The sequence below is a fragment of the Rhinolophus ferrumequinum genome, chromosome 12 (genome assembly GCF_004115265.2).
Source record: "Rhinolophus ferrumequinum isolate MPI-CBG mRhiFer1 chromosome 12, mRhiFer1_v1.p, whole genome shotgun sequence".
NCBI classification, from domain to species: Eukaryota; Metazoa; Chordata; class Mammalia; order Chiroptera; family Rhinolophidae; genus Rhinolophus; species Rhinolophus ferrumequinum.
Genome location: NC_046295.1, coordinates 68788610 through 68808671, shown reverse-complemented (window position 1 = coordinate 68808671; position 20062 = coordinate 68788610). Strand labels below are relative to the sequence as shown.

Sequence of the window (20062 nt, the reverse complement as noted above, 5' to 3'; positions counted from 1 at the left end):
CTGTCTGATTCCCAAGCTTGTGTTCTTTCCAATATATCAGAAGAAGGAAAGGCACTTGCTTTGGGGGTGCAACAGACATTGTCACATGCAGAAGCAGCTAACGGAGTTCACGGATGAGAAGGGAAGGAAAAGAGCAAAGGGGGAGAAATCACATCAAAAATAAGGAAAATGGAATGCTGACAGTTCAAGGCAGGGAGTGGGGCACACTTCCTAGGCAAGAATCAGCCTAGTGCCAATAAGAAGTCGCAAAGGAAGGAAGATCGCGGTGACATTTAGACAGACAGGTTCGAATGGCACCAGAATTGAACCCCCAAATAATTGGATGAGTTTTCTTCCCCACTGTTTCAGCAGCCAGAAAAGGCTGAAGGGCAAACATAGGGCCCTGCAGCAAAGGACAAAGAGTGATTTAGAGGCAGACACCGCCGCAGCTCAGGAAGTGGGTGGCTTGACCTCACCGCTTGAGAAGGGAAGTGCCTGGAGGTCTGGCAGCCTGGTCACTGAGTACATCTTTGGTGGCTGTTTGCAGTGGCATATGGATGAGGGATGATAGCAGCCCCACAGTGATTGAAAGGATAATTGCAGATGGCATTTTAAGAAAGAGGGCAGGAAGGAATGAGGAACCAGAGGTCTCTGCTATTACGGGTCACCAATTGTGAAATTTATGCAGAGTGTTTACTCTTAACTGGCAAGAATTCACAGATGGTGAGAAGCCCTAGAGGTCAAACGGTGCCTCCATAGCTAACTCTTCAGGAGACTGTGCGATACCACTTTAAATGTCAAGTGTGGGAAAGGGGAAGGGTAATTGCCAGCGTTATAGAGCAAGAGAATGCTTCGATTTAGACACACTGTCGTTTTCTCCTTAAGATAACACAAATTAGCCAAGCAACACATTGCTAAAATATAGAAGAGTTTTGTAAACCTCACATAGGGATTAATGTAAAAGCTGTTTTAAAGGTGTAGGTAAGATAGGAGGTATTCTCGAGATTATATACTTGGACAGAAGAGAAGCCCTTCCTTCAAGGAGTTTTCAATCTAGTATATACATACTTCTCCCATTTGGATAGCACTTTTCTGTATTTTGTTGAAACCTCTGTTCCATGTGATTCTCCTCACTGTCATAGAAGTACTCCATAAACCACTCTCCCCAGGGACAAAGACACAGAGACCAAGGGACAAGAGATCAAGGGACTGTTCCTTCAACAGCGGTGGTACCAATACACCATTCGATTGTCTGAATTCCCTTTTCCAGTAGTCTTTCACCTACCACTCAATTTGGTTGATAGCTGAAACTTTTCCTTAAATGAGGGGCAGTGGGAAAATTATAAAGGCATGGAATAAACTACTACTTAATTATTGACGCTCCTATTTTCATACAGTATCAGGGGTTTTAAAATGCTAGAACCACACGTTAAGGACACTGGAATCTCTGCATGATAGAGTTATACCTCTAATCAAAGAATAGAATTACTGAAAAGGGCATTTACTCAAACTCCTGCATTTTATAGATAAGGGAATAGTCGTGGAGAGCTGAACATGCCAGCATGTCAGAGAGCTTGCCTGACCCTCAGTGGCCATTTGGTCCATTGCTTTCCAATAGGCAATCTTTTCCATGTCACTTTCAATTTTTTCTTTTTCTTTTTTTTTTGGCATCTGCATACTTCTTGTATTATTTATTTTGTTTTCTTTTTTTTTTCCTTAAAAAGGCTCATGTTGTAAACTTAAATATGTATCTTTAAGGGATCATATTCCTTACTATTCACAAAACCTATCATAAATAGAAATTAACCATTATATATACATATATATGTATATGTATATATATATATATATGTATGTATATATAATCATTAACAGCAATATACTCATCTGCTAACTACATACAATCATCTCATTTACCAACATACCACACTTTGGAAAATGCCGATCCAGCCCAAGTGTCCCATTTTACAGGTGAGAGACGTGAGTCCAGGGAGAAGGTCTAAACCACACTAGTACTGCCTCTTCCCACTTACCTCATCTCAGCAGCGAATGTTCCAATAACTGACTAAGATGTTGCCTGTTCCTTGCTCAGTTCTCAGACCTGGAGAAGACACTGAGAGCACAGTCAACCCAGCCAAAGATGGCGTGCACAAAGGTCTCAGCAGGTCCCAGCAGTGAGCGGAACGGCCAGAGATTTACCCACCAGCTGTGAAGTTAAAAATAGCTCTTTGCAAGTAGGAATTTCTACAGGAGATGTCTCCCACTGGGGAGGAGGAGACACCCCCAGAATATTCAGGATCTCAAACGTAGAGGTCATAGCTACTGAATATCAACTTTGAATGCTCACTGCCCCTACCCCCCACCCCCAATAATATTGAAAAACACATTCCTGGGAAGACTGACACTGGCCCACCAAGTCTTTGCACAGGAGATCCTGGTGTTTCCCAGAGAAAACCATTTTTGGAATCTTGATAGTCAATGGCAACCTGAATAGTCAGTTTGCAAAAATGGACCTGATGGGTTTTATTTTGAAATGAAAAATCAAAACACTAAAATTGGCAGCAGATGCCTCAGAGAGTTCAGGACAGACCATGACATTTTTCTGGTATAAGTTTACGCTAGGTCTCAGCTATCCTGAAGCATGAAGAAGGGAAATTGGCAACACACTAGGAGAAACTAGGAGAACTAAACAATTGACTCGGTCACAACGTCTCAATGGATTTTGTAAGCTCAGAATTGAACAGGCCAGTGCTGGTATCCCAATGAGTCTGATCTGGTGGCATTGAGAAGTAATTTACAGTGTGAAAGAAAGAGAAATTATCTGTCCTATAGGGGGAGTCGTCTTTCCTTTGACCTTGTCTTGGCTGTTCTGAATCTTAGCAATACGTCTCAAGGACAACACCAGTAACCATATTAAACATGGGGTATTAGCCTCCATTTTCTATTACAACTGTCATTCCCAGATCTGCATTAAAGCCACTTGGGGAATATTTCAAAATACAGATTCCTTAAACCAAACCTCTGATACTAAGTCAGAATTTCCAACAATAAGGACCATAAACATATCTAGAAAAATAGATAGAAATATACAGTATAATTAAATTCCTCAAGTGATTCTTAAGTCAAGCACGTTTTTTAAAAGTCAGAGTGAGGAAGCTTTATCATCTTGATATAGTATTTCCACTTTTAATATTCCTATTGAAACCATCTCAAATGTAAGCTGCCTGAAATCCTTGGTGAAAATAGACTGAGTGCAAAAGACGGTTGAGGGAAGAGGCTAGAAGGAGACAGAACGCGTGAAATGGAGAGAGTAACGAAGAGACACAAGAAAACATATTAGGTTAAGTGGCGTAATTTAACTTAGAATCTTGGGACAGAGAAGACTCTCTAACTTTTGGGGAGAGACTTCTGTTACCCATCTAAGAAATGAACCCAGAGACAGCTTCTTTCAGGATTTTGTGCGAAGTTCAGCACCTCTGAAACTGTTTCACATAATTCCACATACTTCTTTATTTTTTAAACTCCCTTTTTCCATATAGGATTTGCCCAGGAAATGCCTTAAACAGGAAGACAGTTCATTCCTTTTTGTGGGGATGGGAAGACTATGAAGAAAGTATCTAAAGAGAAAGATTAGACTGAGAACCCGGAAGAGGTTGGGCCATATGACTGCATCTCATAGCCAGGCCCTGGGAAGATGGTGGGGACAGAGTTCTCGGGAGCCGTGGCTAAGAGTCAAGCTGGGTTATTTTAGGTCAGTCCAACTTGGCAGCTGACTGGTTTTGATTTAATTACATAGTGAGATAGTTTCTTAAGAGCATACAACACACTCCTTTCTCCTAAACGTGGGTTTAATTTCCAACAAAACACTTCTCCCATAAACAACACGTCGTTTCTAAACCCTTATTGCCATTCCCAGAATTGCTCGCAGCCTTTCAGAAACCCATTATTTTATAATTATAATCAAGACTATTAGGACAGGACAATTTGTGCCCAAAAGCCCATTTACACTCAGAATTGTCACTTAGTACTGTCACAGGGAGGTATCATCTCTATTTCTGTAGAATATGTGGAGAATAGCAGACACTGCCATTTAAACTTTCAATTTCTAAATGGCACGGGAGTTACTGACCTTGTCTGCATTATTCTCCAGACACTCCTCTGACTACCCCTGGTAAAACAGCCCAGGGCATGACGGCAGCTGTGATGTGGAAAGAATGCAGCCCTGCGAATCAGGCTGACTTGATTTCACACCCTAATTCTCTCCTTTCCATTGGGCAGTTCACTCTTTGCACCTCAGTTTCTTCATCTGAGAAATGACACAGCTACCAGTACTTGCCCATTTGATTGTGACAATTAAATGAATTAATATACAGATTAGAACAGTAACAGGCATGTGCCAAAAGCTTAGCAAATATTATTGTGATTAATCCATATAAGCTGTGAGATCTTGGACAAGTTATTCATCTTCTCTGGGCATCTATTCCACCTCATTAAGATAAGGAGAGTGGTACCTAACTCACAAAGTAATGGCAACAATTAGATGAGCACACATGGTGCTCAGTGACTTTGATTCCATTTGATCACCCACTTATTCCACGGGTTTTACTTTGAGTTGACAAAACTTGATGTCCATCATATTTAGAATCCAGAGTAATTGATCTTATTCCAGCCATCTGAAGAACTGTTAGCTTTCGGAACTTCCCCCATAACTTCTGTGTTCAATCACAGGTTTGTGATTCCCATCAGGAAGTCTGGCTGACTGGAGAAAGATACATCAACCTAAGCACGTTGTGTACAAGAAGCCCATCATCTACTGGGCCTGATTTATCCATTGTTAAAAATCTTTAGTCACATGTGTCTTTGATTTGCTTTTGCCCTTATGGTTGTAATCATAATATTGATAATTGACGATAGTAAACATTCCCTTTGGTTAATGTCAATCAAAATCACAATGGTGGAGAACTGGCTGAGAAAATCCATGTTGAGATAACAGGAATAAGAGAAAGCCATGGAAGTCAGGAGCCCCAAAACTTCAGTGGTCTGTGACTTGGGCACCTTGTCTGGAAAGCACAGAGAACAACATTTCCTGTAGAGATGGTTCTTTGTTAACCAGTCAGTTCTTCACCTCAACAAATGTTGTCTGTCTGCCATGTTTGGGCCATTGAGCTCAGAGCTGAAGAAGCAAAGGATGAGCAGACATGCTCTCTGCCCTCACAGAGCTCTTGTCATTCTTGTAAATTCATGTAAGACCCTCTAGGAACCTGTTGCTGATTTGTAGAAAGCTTATATAATCCAGAAGCAGGTTGGGGTTCTGAAAATACCATGAGTGGAGGCTAAGTCAAAAGGAAATTGTAGAATTACAGTTACAGTGGGCTTTTCCGGTTGGGAAAACAGCAGTTGCTAAAATGTTGTTTGTGGAAGGACCACTCTGTGTTTTTCCCTCCACCACCTTTATAAAGCCCCAGAGGATTACTCACCCATACAAATCACGTTTCTTGAATTGAACATATTTTAAATTCTCCGTGTTCTAATGGGTACTAATGCTGATATTACTAGTGCCCGTCTCATAGGCGTGGTGTGGGAATTTAATTAGAATAGGGCCTAAAAATAGCCATTAAAGATAAAAGTTATAAGGGGGAAGCCTTCTTCCCCTTCTGCAAAGTAACTGTACTATGCCAAGAGCAACCTTCTCTCCGAAAAACGCATGAAACCTGTCTCAATTTCCACTGCCTGCTGTTGCTTCACACTCAAAGCTGGCAAAAGGAGAAGTGAAACCCCGACAGCTCTGTGTGGTTGACACGAGTCAAGTATTTTTCACTGGACGATGAATCACCAGGCAAATGCATATGCATATGTATATATATGTTATATGTACCAAATGAGTTATTTATACCAGATTTCTTTCCATGAAGGCCTGGAGGGAGATTCAATGTAGTGTGCATGCATACGAAGTTTAACCAGTTAGAGCTGAAATATCTGGACAAAGAACAAAACCGGACAGACACTGAGAGGCAGCTTTAGCATAGTGTTTACCTGTTCTAACTCCAAAGAGACCCCCTAGTGTTTTGGATTTTGCGGCTTTGCAGAAAGCCAACACTCACCTTCACTGCCGTTCGTGTGTGCCTTGGGCTTCACTTCTCTGAGAGTCTAGTTCACTCAAATAGAAAATAGCGTAAAGTACTGCTCTGTAAAGCTGCTGTTAAGTATTTTCCAAACGTCCTCATTGCTTTCTTTGATTTCACCGTTCTTGGGGAAGCTGGATGAGTGTCCTTTTCTGAGAACTAGCCTTTACCGTGACATACGTCACGTTAACCTCAGAGACATTGTTTACTCAGTGATAACATCTACTCTTTTGTAAATGAGGTCATGGAAGTGGAATGATACCTAACAGGAAGCAGCAACCTGAGCTCCCCACCTTGAATTATTTCACAATCCCCTGAGGGATTCAATGTTCCATCAAACAACACTCATTTGATGCAGAGGGGAAGCTTTACTGCAACTCTTCTTATGTGGTCCCCAGCAGCTATGTCAGCCCATATGTTTCTGGGATCGGCAAGAAGAGCTGACCACCTGGCGTCATCCCACCTCTTGCCCTTCCTCTGGCCCAAATTGTTCATTATGAGACCAGGAAGTTGGACTTCTTGCCCCCATTACTGCGAGTGCCAAATTCAACCAAATTATTTTAATGCTACCTGTATAACAGTCATAACTTACTAGGTAATAAATTTAGAATGACATCAAGTGACAGAGTGACAGAGTATATTTTACATATTTGCTTGAAAGATAGTGCTTAATAATGGATATTTCCAGCATGTCTCTAACAACCTTATTTATGATAAAGGTTTATAGAGAAAACATACAAAATGAGAACTGGATTTATAAAAACAAAAAATTATTATCAGGGACTAGGAGTTAATAAATAGAACATGCTAAGGAATGACCAGGTTGTTTGTAAATATGTGTTGATCAGGTTTCCTTAGGAATCCGTTGCAAGACTTTAAACCTTATAAGGAAACTGACCTAAAGTGGAGCGAGAGTCTGAATCAGGAGCCTCTGCGTCATCAAGTGGAATTTCAATTGTATTCAGTAGAAAAGGGAAAAGTGAGCAAAGACCCAGTTCAGTTGAAACCAGCAGTATGCTTTGTTTTAAGATGGCTAAACTGTAAGCTACGAGGTGCTTTCCATTCAAAAGCCTCAGGAGAAGAACTACATCCTTTTCTGATCTGACTGGGGCCAATCTCTTAGTTATAATTCAATTTTGTGGGGTAAGATTTGAGTTGACTTTTCCTGCCGTGGACTCCTTAGCTGAGTGGCTGAAACATCCACCTGCAGGTTCTGTGTTGTCGCCCAGTATCCATTCCCTCTGCACTGAAAACTCCAGGAGATCACAGGTCCTGGGTAGCTTGCACACCACTGAATCACGTGCCCTTGGACCAAAGCCTACCATGTTGCCGCACTTAATACTTGTCACTGAACATGCACTGGGTCCAGCTGGGCCAGAAGCACTTAAGGAGGCTTTCCTTCCCAGGCGGGGGTTGTGGCTAAGTGCTGGCTGCTCTCGGCATCCTCAGTTCCTTCTGCACTCTTCGGTTTGCCATCCAGCAAGGCTTTTCTGAGTCGTCTCCAGAAGATGTGCCGCCCCAGCACACTGTCCTCCCACTCCAGGTAAGTGTTCCTGCTGAGAAGGCGATACAGCTCTACCTGCTGCCGGAGCAGGGTCTTCTCCACCTTCTGTAGGACGATGAAAATGATGCCCGCATGACTGCTCAGAAACTGCCAGGTCTGGGCAATCTCATACTCAAAGATACACCATCGGCTCTGGATGAAGTGCTGGGACACGACCACAATCACCTTCCGGCTTTTGTGGAAACCTTCCTGGATGATGTTGGCGGCGATGGCCACCCCAGGAATAAAGTCTCTGTAGTGAAGGCAGAGCTGAAAGGGGGGCACCCCCTCCTCCAGGTTCTTTACCAATTCATTCCTCACCCAATCCTCATCCTGGCTCGAGTAGATAACAAAGGCATCATACGTACTTTCACCTCTGCCGTAACGTTTGCAACCAGCAAGAAGCATCAGGTGGAAGTAGAACTTATAGACCAGAACTGCTACCACAGATACTAGTAGTACAGTGAGAACGGACACACTGATGATAGTCTTGCTCATCTGACAGGTGGAATTCCTAAAACTGAGCACAGGCACACCCTCCATATCTGAAGGGTTCACACACAGCATTTGTTCAGCTCCCACCAAAAGGTGCCTGTGGTCCTTGAACCACTGCAGGAAACTCAGGTGTTCACAAGCACAAGCAAAGTCATTCCGCGTGAGATTTAAGGAAGCTAGACTACTTGGGAAAGGCTGTAGCTCTTGCCTCTTAGAGGCCACTATACGGTTAAAACTGCAGTCCAGAACCCGGAGGGCGTGCAGGGGTTGATAAGGGAGTGTATCCAAAAACAAGAGGTTGTTGTGACTCATGTTTAGCAACTGAAGCTTAGGGAGTGAGCTAAATGCCACCTGAGACACCTGTTCCAGTTGACACTTAGACAGGTCCAGGACGGTCAAGCTCTGCATATTTGTGAAGATATTGGGAAGGAAGTTGTCCTGAAAAGAATTGCCCGCCATTTTCAAGACCTGGAGGCTGAACAAGCCGTCAAAGATGCCATGGAAGATGACGTGTGTGTTAGTATAAGAAATGTCGAGGTAAAGGAGATTTTTGAGTGCCAGGAATACTGAAAAGTCATTGGCCTGTTTCAAACTGGAATGCTGGAAATCCAGATGTTCTAGTTGCTCTAAGCCCAAGAAGTTCGAAGACATGGTAATAGCATCATTGAAGCTCAAATCTAAGTGTTTCAGTCTGGTTGTCCCCAAATCACGGTGAGAACAGCAGCCCTTGAAAAACATGCCATTTCTACTGAGATCCAGAAACTCAAGGTTTGGTAGGTTAACCTCAGTAAAAGGGCTCAGAACTTTGTTGTCAGTGAAAACAAACTTTTTGAGAGAGGCAAGCTCCAGTGTGGGAAAGTATTGAAATTTACTGTTAGCCAATTTTAAATATTGCCATTGGAAATCTTTAGGAAAGCCTTCTAGCTTGTTGAAATACAGACTCACCAGAGAAATTGCAGAAACATTTGCCAAACAATTTAGAAAGCCAATACAATCCTCTGAGAAGTCATCCAAGTATGTTAGCCGGAATTCTTCAATGGTCAAATTGCACAGTCCCTCCAATGCAGATTTGTCCAAATCTTTTATGGTTCGTTCATTTTTGAATTCTCCTAGAACCAACCGATTGATTTTTAAACCAGCCAGGCCTTGGACACAAGTTTTCATTGCATCCGTACTATTAAAATTACTTCTCAAAGTCAGTTCATGGAGCTTAATTTCTTTAAAGGCACTTTGTTGGATGAAGTCTAAAGGATTCAGGGACAAGTCTAAAGAGAGTTTGAATGGGGGCATTTGATGTAGAACCTGCAAGTCTTTATGATAAATATTTTGGATCTTGTTATTGGAAAGGTCCAAGTGTTCCAGGCTGGGCAGGTTAGAAAAATATTCAGGTAACTTGAAGGAATTGATAAGATTGTGAGCCACGTTAAGCTTCTTCAAGGTTTTCAGGTGTCCGATGGGGAAGTCTTCTAGAGATGCTAGGTTTGTCTCCACAGCCACCAGGGTCTGTAAACTTGATAGTCCAGAAAAGGCTCCCCTGGCTAAACTCTGGATAGGGTTTCCCGTCAATATCAAGGTGGAGAGATGCTTTAGGCCCTGAAATGCATCATCTTCAATTATCTGAATTTCACACCTACAGGGAAAATAGATACAGATTATGTAATAAGTCTGCTCAATAGAAAACCCCAAAGGAAAACAACAGCCCCAGTCATCTAGCTCTTCAGCCCCAGTCATCTAGCTCTTCACACAGATTTGACATGCTGTATAATGGTGGATAGGCAAAGACATTAGACAGGGCCGACGATGGCATGAACAAACACGAACCTTCGCAGCTTTGGTGTTATCATACTAGCCACAATGACAAACTGTTTTTCCAATCACAGTAGGCACACATGCTAAGCAGACACAGCCCATTCATCGGAAGGAAATCAGATAAAGATCAATAATTGTGGCACATAGAAACTGCATAGCTGATAAAGGATGTCACAGCCTTGGATCAACTTGAGCCATTCCCTGCCACAGGCAGATGTGACCATACATCTGATTGGTAGAGATGATACAGATAGTCAGTCATTAGGCATGATACATGACGGCTGAATGTCAATTTCAAAGATGTAAGAAATTGCACATCCATGTCGCAGATATCCTTCATGTTGATAAACTGTTCTCCATGTATCATAGCTAGATATCTGAAAGTTGTCGTTATCATAGGTAAATGTTAGTAACAGGTGATAGGAGTTAGTTTTATGGAAGAAAAGTCTGTCATGAGCGTTTACATCAAAGGAACAGGCTTAGATAAAGGTGATCAAAACAGGCTTCTCTGAGAACACTTAGACTGAAACCTAAAAGATGGGTAGGGATTAACAAGGAAAGGAAGTGAACAGACTAGCAGATACAAAAGCCTGAAGTTAGTTTATGTCAACTTAAAATCAAAAAAAAAAAAAAATCGCCAAAAAAATTTAAAAATAGCCTTGCGTTAGGCAGCAGCCATCATATGTGGAGGAACACTGAGAAACATCTTCTATGTCTGGAGTACAGAGACGGATGGGGAAGGGTGGGAGATGCGGTTGGGAAGCAAGGAAGTTACAATAAGGTCAAGGCTTTCAGACCAGAAAAACTAATTTTAATTTTACCCAAAGTGAAATGGAAGCCATGCTTTAGAGAATGTTCATAGATGTGGCCTAGAGACGAGGCTCTTATCCAGGCAACAAGCAGTGAGATAATGGTGAACTCTTGCTAGTATTGCAAGGGCCTATCAGGTACAGTTTGTAAATGAGTTCTTTCCTTGTCCAACCTGAATGACTTTTGCAGTGTCCCCACTTGTCTATTGCCTTAAGGTGGTTCATGGGTGTGGGGACAGAGCCAGGAGTGCAGTTTCCAGGCTCTCGGCCTCACGTGGAAACGTGCTGGCTCAGGTAGTAAATGGCCATCGACTGTGATTGGATGGCCATCAGCTGTGGCTAGTTGGCCGTCAGCTGTAACCAGTGAGCCTTTGGCCACTAATATAACTGCTGGGGCTTCGCTAGCGCAAATGGGGGTTAGCAAGAAGGTGGTGGCTGAGCTAGCAAGAGCGGATTGCAGTTAGCACGGCGGAGTGCAGCTAGCAAGTGAGGTTGGTTGGCAGAGAGAAATGGACGGCAGATTGCGGATCGTGTGGCTCCTGCTTCCTGTGTCGCCAACCCAGCCGCCAGTGAGACTATAGTGGTATGACTCCCCTACCTATGGCTCCGTGGGTGTTCCTTTTTGGCCTCACCATGTCCTGCGTTCTTATGTGGGGAGCGGGAGAGGAGACCCCGCAGGCCACCCTGTGTGACAATGGGTAATAAAAGCATTACGATCCAAGATTTTATTATTGATTGGTGATTGGATAGATGGTAGTGGTGCAGTAGAAAGAACAATGGAAAAGGGGCCAAGGCATCTGGATCCTGGTGTCTCTGCTTGCCTTTTGTATTGTGTGATCTTGAGAAATTATCTCCCTCTCTGGGCTTCCATTATTACATTTCCTCTAAACGAGGCAGCTAAACTTGGTTATTTTTCCAGTTGCTTTCAGTTATATGATTTTATAGCCCATGATCTTATGTATATGTCACTCTATGCATCAGGCAGGACTAGAAGAGTCGCTGTGTCTCTGTTTCATCAAAGGGTACTTATCATTTTAGAGAAGTAGAGTACTAAGATGAAGAAAATATTTAACTTGGAAGCAGGAGATGTGAACTTGAATCTCTGGTCTGCTCCCAACAAGCTACCTGAACATAGATAAATCACTTAAACTCTCCAAGCCTCTGTTTCCTTGTCTTGAAAAATAAATGAATAAATAAATAAATTGATCGGTTTCTAAAGGGGAAAAAAAAGGCTTCCTGGTCTATCACAAAGCATCCGTAGAGAACTAGTTGAATAACTGTATGTGAACATTATAAAGAATTATGTAGGCAAGGGATATTATTGTACTATTGTTTGTTCTTGCTCTAATTCAGAATCTTCTACTGGCTAACCAGAGGGGAAGCTGGCCTCTCTGAGCATATATTTATGTCGTCTGAGGGAAGTTCCTTGGGTATGTGGTGAATCAAAGATGAATTATAATGGGCATTGTGTGATGAGAAACTACTTCTTGTTTAAGAAAGGGGGAGGGTCGGTCTGTCTACCTCAATATGGTTCTTGACAAAATTCTTAGTAAGAAAACAGAAATGTTGACAGTACTGAAATGCTATAATAATAATAATAATAATACTTTAATCTTATAAAGTCTCTTTTATAAGATTTTTCATATATATAGCACATTAACGTTCATTATCACACTTAACCCTGTGGGGTAAATTTCATCACTTCTGCTTCACAGATATTGGAGACTCAGGGAGAGGGAGTGACAGGCCTCAGGTCACATGGCTATTAAGTGTTGGAGGAGGACCTGGCTCAGGTCTTCTGCTCCCACAGGGCTCTAGGAACTATACCACTGCCTTTAAAATGTCCCATTCCTCCTTTGTTATATTCTATCAATATCTGAGTTAGAGTATAAAACATCAGATGCTCACTCTTTTACAGAAATCTCCACTCTAGAAGAGAATTTTCATACTAAGCTGTTGGTTTTTATTTTACATAATAAAAGACTTTCCATTATAAAAAGCCTTATATGAAATGTTTCTGTATTTTTCACAAACTGTTACAGGGACTATTCTTTATTCATTATCTAGTCCACTATCTAAATATAGTCCATGATTGTTTAGTAAGGCCCCTAAAGAATTTTAAGATTCAGTTTCCACCCCCCGCCCAAATAATGATGATAACTTAAGCTGTCCTAATGAAGGATATATTCCTCCATCAGAAAAGAAAATCTTAGACACTGTTCACTGCCCACAGCAGATGTTTTCCTTTGATCTTGTCATCTTTCTCCTTGGGTACTTGTATTTTCCTAATTCCCTGTCCTCTACTCCAGTTTTAATATTCCAGGCATCATTTGAATCCCACTCAGTTCACGAAATCTGTCTTGACTATCCACTGTAGAGAATTCCCCTCTTCTGAACAGCACAAGAGGTTGTCTCTAGTTTGTACAGAGCTTACCACCTCCCGTCATATATCACTATGCTATCTCAGGTTCAAAATCCAAAATCAAAATCAGGTAATATTTGCTGAATGTCTACTATGTTCCCAGCACCACATTCAGGATTTTAACATATTAACTCTTTCAAGGTCACTCAAGTATGCCTCCTTCATAGATGGCATTGCATGTTATACATTACTTTCCTCTTGTTTCATAGCAGAGTGCCCAGCAAGTGGTTGATAATATCCACTGATGAAAGAGTTTGAGTCAATTGTCTCTTTTGGCTTAAAAGAAAATTAAAAGACAGAAGTATCTTTAGAAACTGCCTCTTGTCCAACTGCTAATTTCACAGATTTTTATCTGTGAAACTGAGACCTGGAGATGGGAGGCGGCTTGCCCAAAGATATACAGCAAGTTGACATCTGTTGAATGAAGGAATAAGTGAATGAGACTCCACCAACCAGGCTTTCTGGCTTAAGAATAAAATTATAGAACAATGAACATTTTACCTTGTGCAGTGTCTAAAAGCTTATTCATTACCTGGATAAATCTAGCACCTGCAGTTCTGAGAAGTTGGAGAAGCTATAGCTGCGTAAACGCCTCAATGGGTTAAAGCTCAGGTCCAGTTTCTTGGTTGACGTGGGGATGTTGCTAGGAATTTTGTAGAGACCCAGCTCCATGCACTGGTAAGTAATGTTAGGAACCACCTGCAATGATCATACATGAGATTCAGTGTTACCCTGCATGCACCTCAACAGACCTGTCCTCTCTCCTAGGCCAGAGTTTGGGAGGCCTCTACTACAATCACGGGGGCCAGTCAACCTCCTTTTATCCATCTATCTATCTATCCATCCATCATCCATCCATCCATCCATCCACCTTTCTACTCACTTCATACTTATAAAATATCTCACTCTACTTTAAGAAGGTAAAGCACCTACCATGTATGCAACGTTCTAATTTCTATAATAATGGCAGCATTTAGCAACAGCAATAGAGTCAAGTGATGAAGAGCTTAGGCTTTGGAGTCCAAAAACTTGGGATTTCACCCCAGCTCTTCCATGTGATTTAGGGCAAGACTTTTATTTTTCTAAGTATCCCCCCATTGCAGACAGCTTTGGGGAGACGGCCAGTCAAGCTGTCCAGACCTCCCTTAGTCATAGCCCAGTTTTTGCCTGTTGTGTTTGTTCCCTTGGCTTATTAACCTATGATCAGGTAATACAGAAATGGGAAACAAATCCTTGGAATGCATGTACACCAGGGGTGGAACCTAGTAAATAACGTCAAGAACTTTGTACTAACTTAGTTCCTGTGTTGGTTTCTATTATACGTCCCCAAATTCTTTGTAAGCCCTTGATCTCTAATCTCCCATTTAATTTCTAAATTCTCTGATTTCTTTAGCAAAATGTCTTGCTTAAGCCAGCAAATTTTGGCTTTCTGTTGTTTAATATTATATCAATAGAATTTGTTACAAGGATTAAATGAGATAAGGTATTTAAAGGGATTATCTCAAAGCCTATACAGTGTAATTGATCAATAGATGTTAACATTTATTATTATGAGTTGATATTGATCTCTTACTATATGCCAGCATATTTCTTATGTGTTATATATTTTAATTTAATCTTCCAAATAATTTTTTTAAAAAAGAATTCAAAGAGATAAAATAATATAAAATCTCACAGGCCATACATTCAGGCCCTCACTTCATTTACGTGTCTGCTTAAATGTTACCCTGTTTTTCAGTATATGTTCTGCCGTAGTGAGCACAACGCTACCCGTTGTTTAAATTAAAAATGGTTTTGTTTTGTTTTGTTTTTTTCAATTATAGTTGACATTCAATATTATATCAGTTTCAGGTGTACAGCATAGAGTTTATACGTTTATAGAACTTACGAAGTGATCATCCCAATAAGTCTAGTACCCATCTGACACCATACAGAGTTATTACAATATTATTGACTCTCTTCCCTTTGCTGTGCTTTATTTACATTCCCGTGACTGCTACCCTTAATGAGAGCCTCACAGACTCACAGACGGTACTGTCTAAGAGAGGACGGTGCCATGCACTCTTCTTTTATCCTCTTTCACAGGAGGCATCACCAGCTAACATTACATTGTCCGTGTGATGGTTCCATGTGTATCGTTTCTCTCCCTCCCTAGATTGTCAGCTTGGACGGTCTCGCTCTCTGCTATGTCTCCAGCACTCAGAATAGAGCTGGGCAGATAGTCAATACTTAATAAAGATTTGTGGAATAAATAGATGAATAACTGATTGAATGGAGGTTTGTTTCAATCCAGATTGTAGGCACTTTCTGTTTAGTGTTTTGGGCAGTACAAAGACCAGCGTGATATTGCTCCAGACTTCAGTGAGCTCACAATCCAGAGCAAGGGTTAAGGCAGGAGCATAACTCACACTACTGAAAAGAGCCATAAATATATTTCCTGTGGTTCAGGAAAGGTGGAGATCAATTCTGGATCCAGGGATGGTAAACGGCTTTTAAGAAAGAGATTTTTTAAGGTGGTTCTTGAAGGATGCACAAGATTTGGATACATGGAAAGAGGAAAAAGATGAGTGTGAGTAAGAAGGAGTGCAAAACTAGTTTAGATTAGCTGGCATATGGAGGGAGTGGTGAAACCCTAAGCCAGAGAAGGCAAGGCCTCATACTTTGTCCTCTGGCAATATTGTTTATTGTTTGACATATATAAATTGAGCAACTACTATGTGCTAAGCACTGAGATATGGTGATAAAAAGACAATGATTTTGCCCTCTTACAGATCCATTTCAAAGGGAAAGACAATGAACAAATATATATATATATATATATATATATATATATATATATATATATATATATATAGTGATGTGCTATCAAAATAAAGCAGTGTAAAAGATTCGAGGCAAATATGGGGATGGATATATAGAGATTCGAGGTAAATAATGGGGTGACAGTGAGGAACTCTATATGAGGTGATCAAGGAAGACGTCTGGAGGAGGTAATATTTAAGCAGAGATCTGAATGCAGTGAGGGATGAAAATATTTCATCAAATATATCAAAATATCTCATTAAGCCATGAAAATATCTAGGACAAGGCTACTGAGCATGAGAAATGTGGATAGTCTAAACTGCGGTGTATGGTTTATGTACACACACACACACACACACACACACACACACACACACACATTCAAGCCTTAGTACCAAAGAAGGAGTCTAAAATATCTTATTAATAATTCTGTATATATTACATTTTGAATATTTCAAATATACTAGGTTAAATAAAAATGTTATTGAAATTAAATTCACCTGTTTCTTTTTATTTTTAATGTGTCTACTAATTAGTTAAAACTTAGTTAAATATAGATACTTCAATTTATTATTGAAGTTTACATATCGTGTGGGGAAAGCATTATAGCTAGAGGAAATAGCCAGTACAAAAGTCCTGCCGTAGGAAACAGTTCTGGTAGCTGTGGAGCATTATTATGTTTTGAAATCAGGTGATTTGTTAGAACCCAGCCTCAGGTTAAAACACAACAACAAACAAAAATGCGCAGAGTGGATTAGAGGAAAGGTGATATGGAGTCAGGAGACCAGTCACCATCCAAGAGTCCAGGCCAGGGGAACTAAGGACTTGCGCTAGATTGACACTGAGGGGGATGGGCAGACTTTGGAGACTGGGACATGAGGAAAGGGAGGGCCAGCAGCGGGTGTGATTTTATCCAGGGGTGACACTGATTGAAGGATCTCTCTTCATTAATCTTAAAGCAGGGCAGTTACAGAGAGGAGGAAAAGGACTAGGGCTGTGGGCAGGGAATCGGAGGAAGAGAGGTCCCTGAAGTAACAACTTCATCTCTGTTATATGTGAAAGTCCACTATTCCCTTTCTGAAATTCGCTCAATTTCAGAACTCACGCGGATTACGTTTTTGTTGAGTTTCTGACCCTGCCACACCCTAAATCCCAGGACACTCTCTTGGATCTTTGGTTCTATCGTGGGCTTCCAAAGCAATTGTGAAGTCCATGCAGGGGAAAAACAAAAAGAGATCCATCATGAATGAGTTTACAAACCAGATGTTTGGTGTTTCACAAAGAAAGACACCATTGCATTAACTGACATTTTATGCCATTCTTTTTCTTTTCCCCGCTCCTCTCTGTATTTTCCTCTCTTTGTCTTTTTCTATTTCTCTGTCTCTCTGTCTCTCTCTTTTTTCTCTCCAGTATCTTTTCTTTTCATCCTTTGGAGAGAACTATGACTAGATTCAGAAGTCTGGAATACTTTTAGAAAGTTCTTTCTATTAAGAGGCAAGAAAACATCTTTTTGCTGAAATTCAAAGGGGCAAAGTGACTGCTTGAAGCTGAGTGTACAGACAACCGTGGAAAGGAATGACAGGAAGCAGCCTTTTCACAAACTCTCTATTGAAGTAGACATTATTATAATTCTTTTATAGATGTGAGAACCCGTCTCAGAGAGGTTTGATAACTTTTTCAAGGTCACACAGCCCAGAAGCCTAAGAACAGTGATTTTAAGCGGGTCTATTGAACCTAAAGTCCTACATGTGACGCGGTCCGATGGGCTGCCTGTTAGTGCCTGGTAACCATGAATTATTTGTCCCTGTGGCTTCTCAAGGCTTTAAGGTAATTTGACTCTGTTTTGCACACAAAGCTAACCAAAGCCAGCAGTGGGAAACTCTGGGCAGAAGGAAGTTTTTCAGAAGCAAAACAAAGCACGCAGGCCATGAACTCACCCCGAACACATACCTGCATACAAGGATCCCAGCTCTCGGGCCTCAGGCAGGAGAGGAAGGCCATGGCTGGGATCAGAGTCCCAGCCAGGCGGGTGGGCGGCATCATCCCGGCATTTTCTGGGACTAGAAATGCACCTGTGAGAGCATGCTAGGCTGTAACCGCCTGCCGGGCAGACTCTGAGGCACTGCTGTCCTCTTTCCCTTGCTCCGGTGCCCCAAGGCAATTACTGTATTCAAAACAGAGCTGGGTTAAGGGGCAAGAGAGGAAGTGAAAGTGGCAAGCTTCGCATTCTGGACTTTTGTTTCGCTGATAATTACCTCCCCTTTCTCAGGAGGGGAAGTTAGAAGAAGAAGAAAATGTCTGCATACCAGTGGCTGGAGTCACCACAAGAAGAAGCTGGCTTTTATCCCAGTAAATCATATGACCTCAGTGTTAGTGAACTTAGGGAAATAATCTGATTGGTCACTCTGTGTAACTATCTAGGATGATGGTTTTCCAGTATTGTTTTAGTTGTGGAAACACCGTTGTAGGAGTTTCCTAGGGCTGTCATAACAAAGTACCACAAAGTGGGTGGTTTAAACAACAGAAATTTATTTTTTCACAAAGATCCGGAGGCTGCAAATCTGAGATCAAGGTGTCAGCAGGTTTTATTTCTCTCCAGGCTCCTCCTTGGCTTGTAGGCACCCATCTGCTCCATCTGCCTGTGTGTCAGTATCCTAATCCCCTCTTCTTATAAGGACAGCAGTCATATGGGATTAAGGCCCACCCAGATGACTTCATTTTACTTCAATTTCCTTTTTAAAGACGCTTTCTCAAAATACAGTCACATTCTGAGGTCAGGGGTTAGGTCATCAACATCCATAGTTCCATCCATCCTACTAAAATCATGGGAAGAAACTCACATTTATGAAACTGATTAAAAATGAAGTTCCAGTGAAACACAGTTTGAAAAGTACAGGAATGGTAGGAAAAGATTGAGACGAAAAATCAAATATACTACAATTCAAATTCAGGCTGGGAGATTTAACTTATGGCCTTGTGGCATTGGTCAAGTCACTTAATTACCGAGCCTTAATTTCTGGTCTGAACAATGGAGTAAAAGCTTTAATAACAATGGAAGCTGGCATGCATGAGATTCATAGAAATCAAGTCATGTGACAGTAGTCAAATGATATAAGCCACTGAGCCTTAATTTTCTGGTCTTTAAAATGGAGACCACATTTGTCTTGCATGATCGAATTGAATTAATTTACATCAAACTCCTAGTTTAGTGCATGGTTCCTCTGTATGTATATTCCATACGTTGGTAGCTATAGTGATAATTGAAAATCTGAATGAAATGGGGATAATAATATGTACCTCAAAGAATTGTCACAGGACTAAATAAACTGGTATCTGTGAAGCTCTTAGGACAGTATCTGCAATGCTGCAAGTGTTCCTGTTAAATAAGAACATAGTACAAAAGGGGGATATTATTGGCATGGTACCTAGATATTGCTATCAAGATGCTGTGCAGGCACCACAGATCCAAAATACACGAAATCAAGTTGCGAGGGAGCATGTGATAGGACCTGAGCGCAAACACTTGCAGACTTCTTTAACATAGCTCTAAAATTAAGCCAAAAATAGGCCCCCTGTCAAAACTGCGCTCTGAGTATTGGGACTATGTCAAGGTCTTAGCCAAGTGCCTGGCACATAGTAGGTGCTCAATAAAGTTTAGTTCCCTGGAGAGTTAATAGCATGCCACGGCTACGTACTCACCCAAAATGGATATCTCCTTGGCTTCCGCATTTCTCTCATCAAAAGTATATCAACTATATTTTGTTATTTTTTTCCTGTATTCTTGATGCTCTGGCAGGGGGTCTTGCTGAGGATAGAGTGCCCTTCCCAGGGCTAGCCAATCCTTAGAGATAGCCGATGATTTGCCCTGGAGCTCACCTTTCATATGCAAACTAACCAATCCAAAGCCCATTGCTAAACCCCCTCTTCTATCAGGCTTTTATACTTTAGGAGGCTGTATTCTTTTGCCCTTATCATCACCAGGCCAGCTACCAGACAACTAGAGAAAAGCCCAGTACCCCAGAGCCTGCTAAAATTATTCAAACTAGCCAATCTCAAGTCTGCTTCCCCTGCCTTTCCTCGC

The 20062-nt window shown here is 41.4% G+C and overlaps 1 protein-coding gene and 1 long non-coding RNA gene across 2 annotated transcripts in view; one reads left to right on the top strand and one right to left on the bottom strand.

Annotated features, from left to right (window-relative positions):
- LOC117032254 (uncharacterized) overlaps window positions 1–20062 on the top strand; it is a 94511-nt gene that overhangs the window by 15720 nt on the left and 58729 nt on the right. The gene's annotated exons all lie outside the window — the stretch shown is intronic.
- Window positions 3744–18294, bottom strand: TLR4 (toll like receptor 4). The gene is made up of 3 exons (XM_033123613.1): window positions 17932–18294; window positions 13712–13878; window positions 3744–9769 (listed from the first exon to the last, which is right to left on the bottom strand). The coding sequence occupies exons 1-3, from the start codon at window positions 18022–18024 to the stop codon at window positions 7486–7488; spliced, it is 2544 nt and encodes an 847-aa protein (XP_032979504.1). The 5' UTR covers window positions 18025–18294; the 3' UTR covers window positions 3744–7485.

Excerpts from the sequence above, each read along its gene's own strand:
- TLR4 (XM_033123613.1), bottom strand. The coding sequence starts at position 18,024 with ATGATGCCGCCCACCCGCCTGGCTGGGACTCTGATCCCAGCCATGGCC. Across the intron at positions 13,879-17,931 it reads GCTGGGATCCTTGTATGCAG|GTGGTTCCTAACATTACTTA; the intron begins GTATGTGTTCGG and ends TGATCATTGCAG. Across the intron at positions 9,770-13,711 it reads CAGGTGCTAGATTTATCCAG|GTGTGAAATTCAGATAATTG; the intron begins GTAATGAATAAG and ends TTTTCCCTGTAG.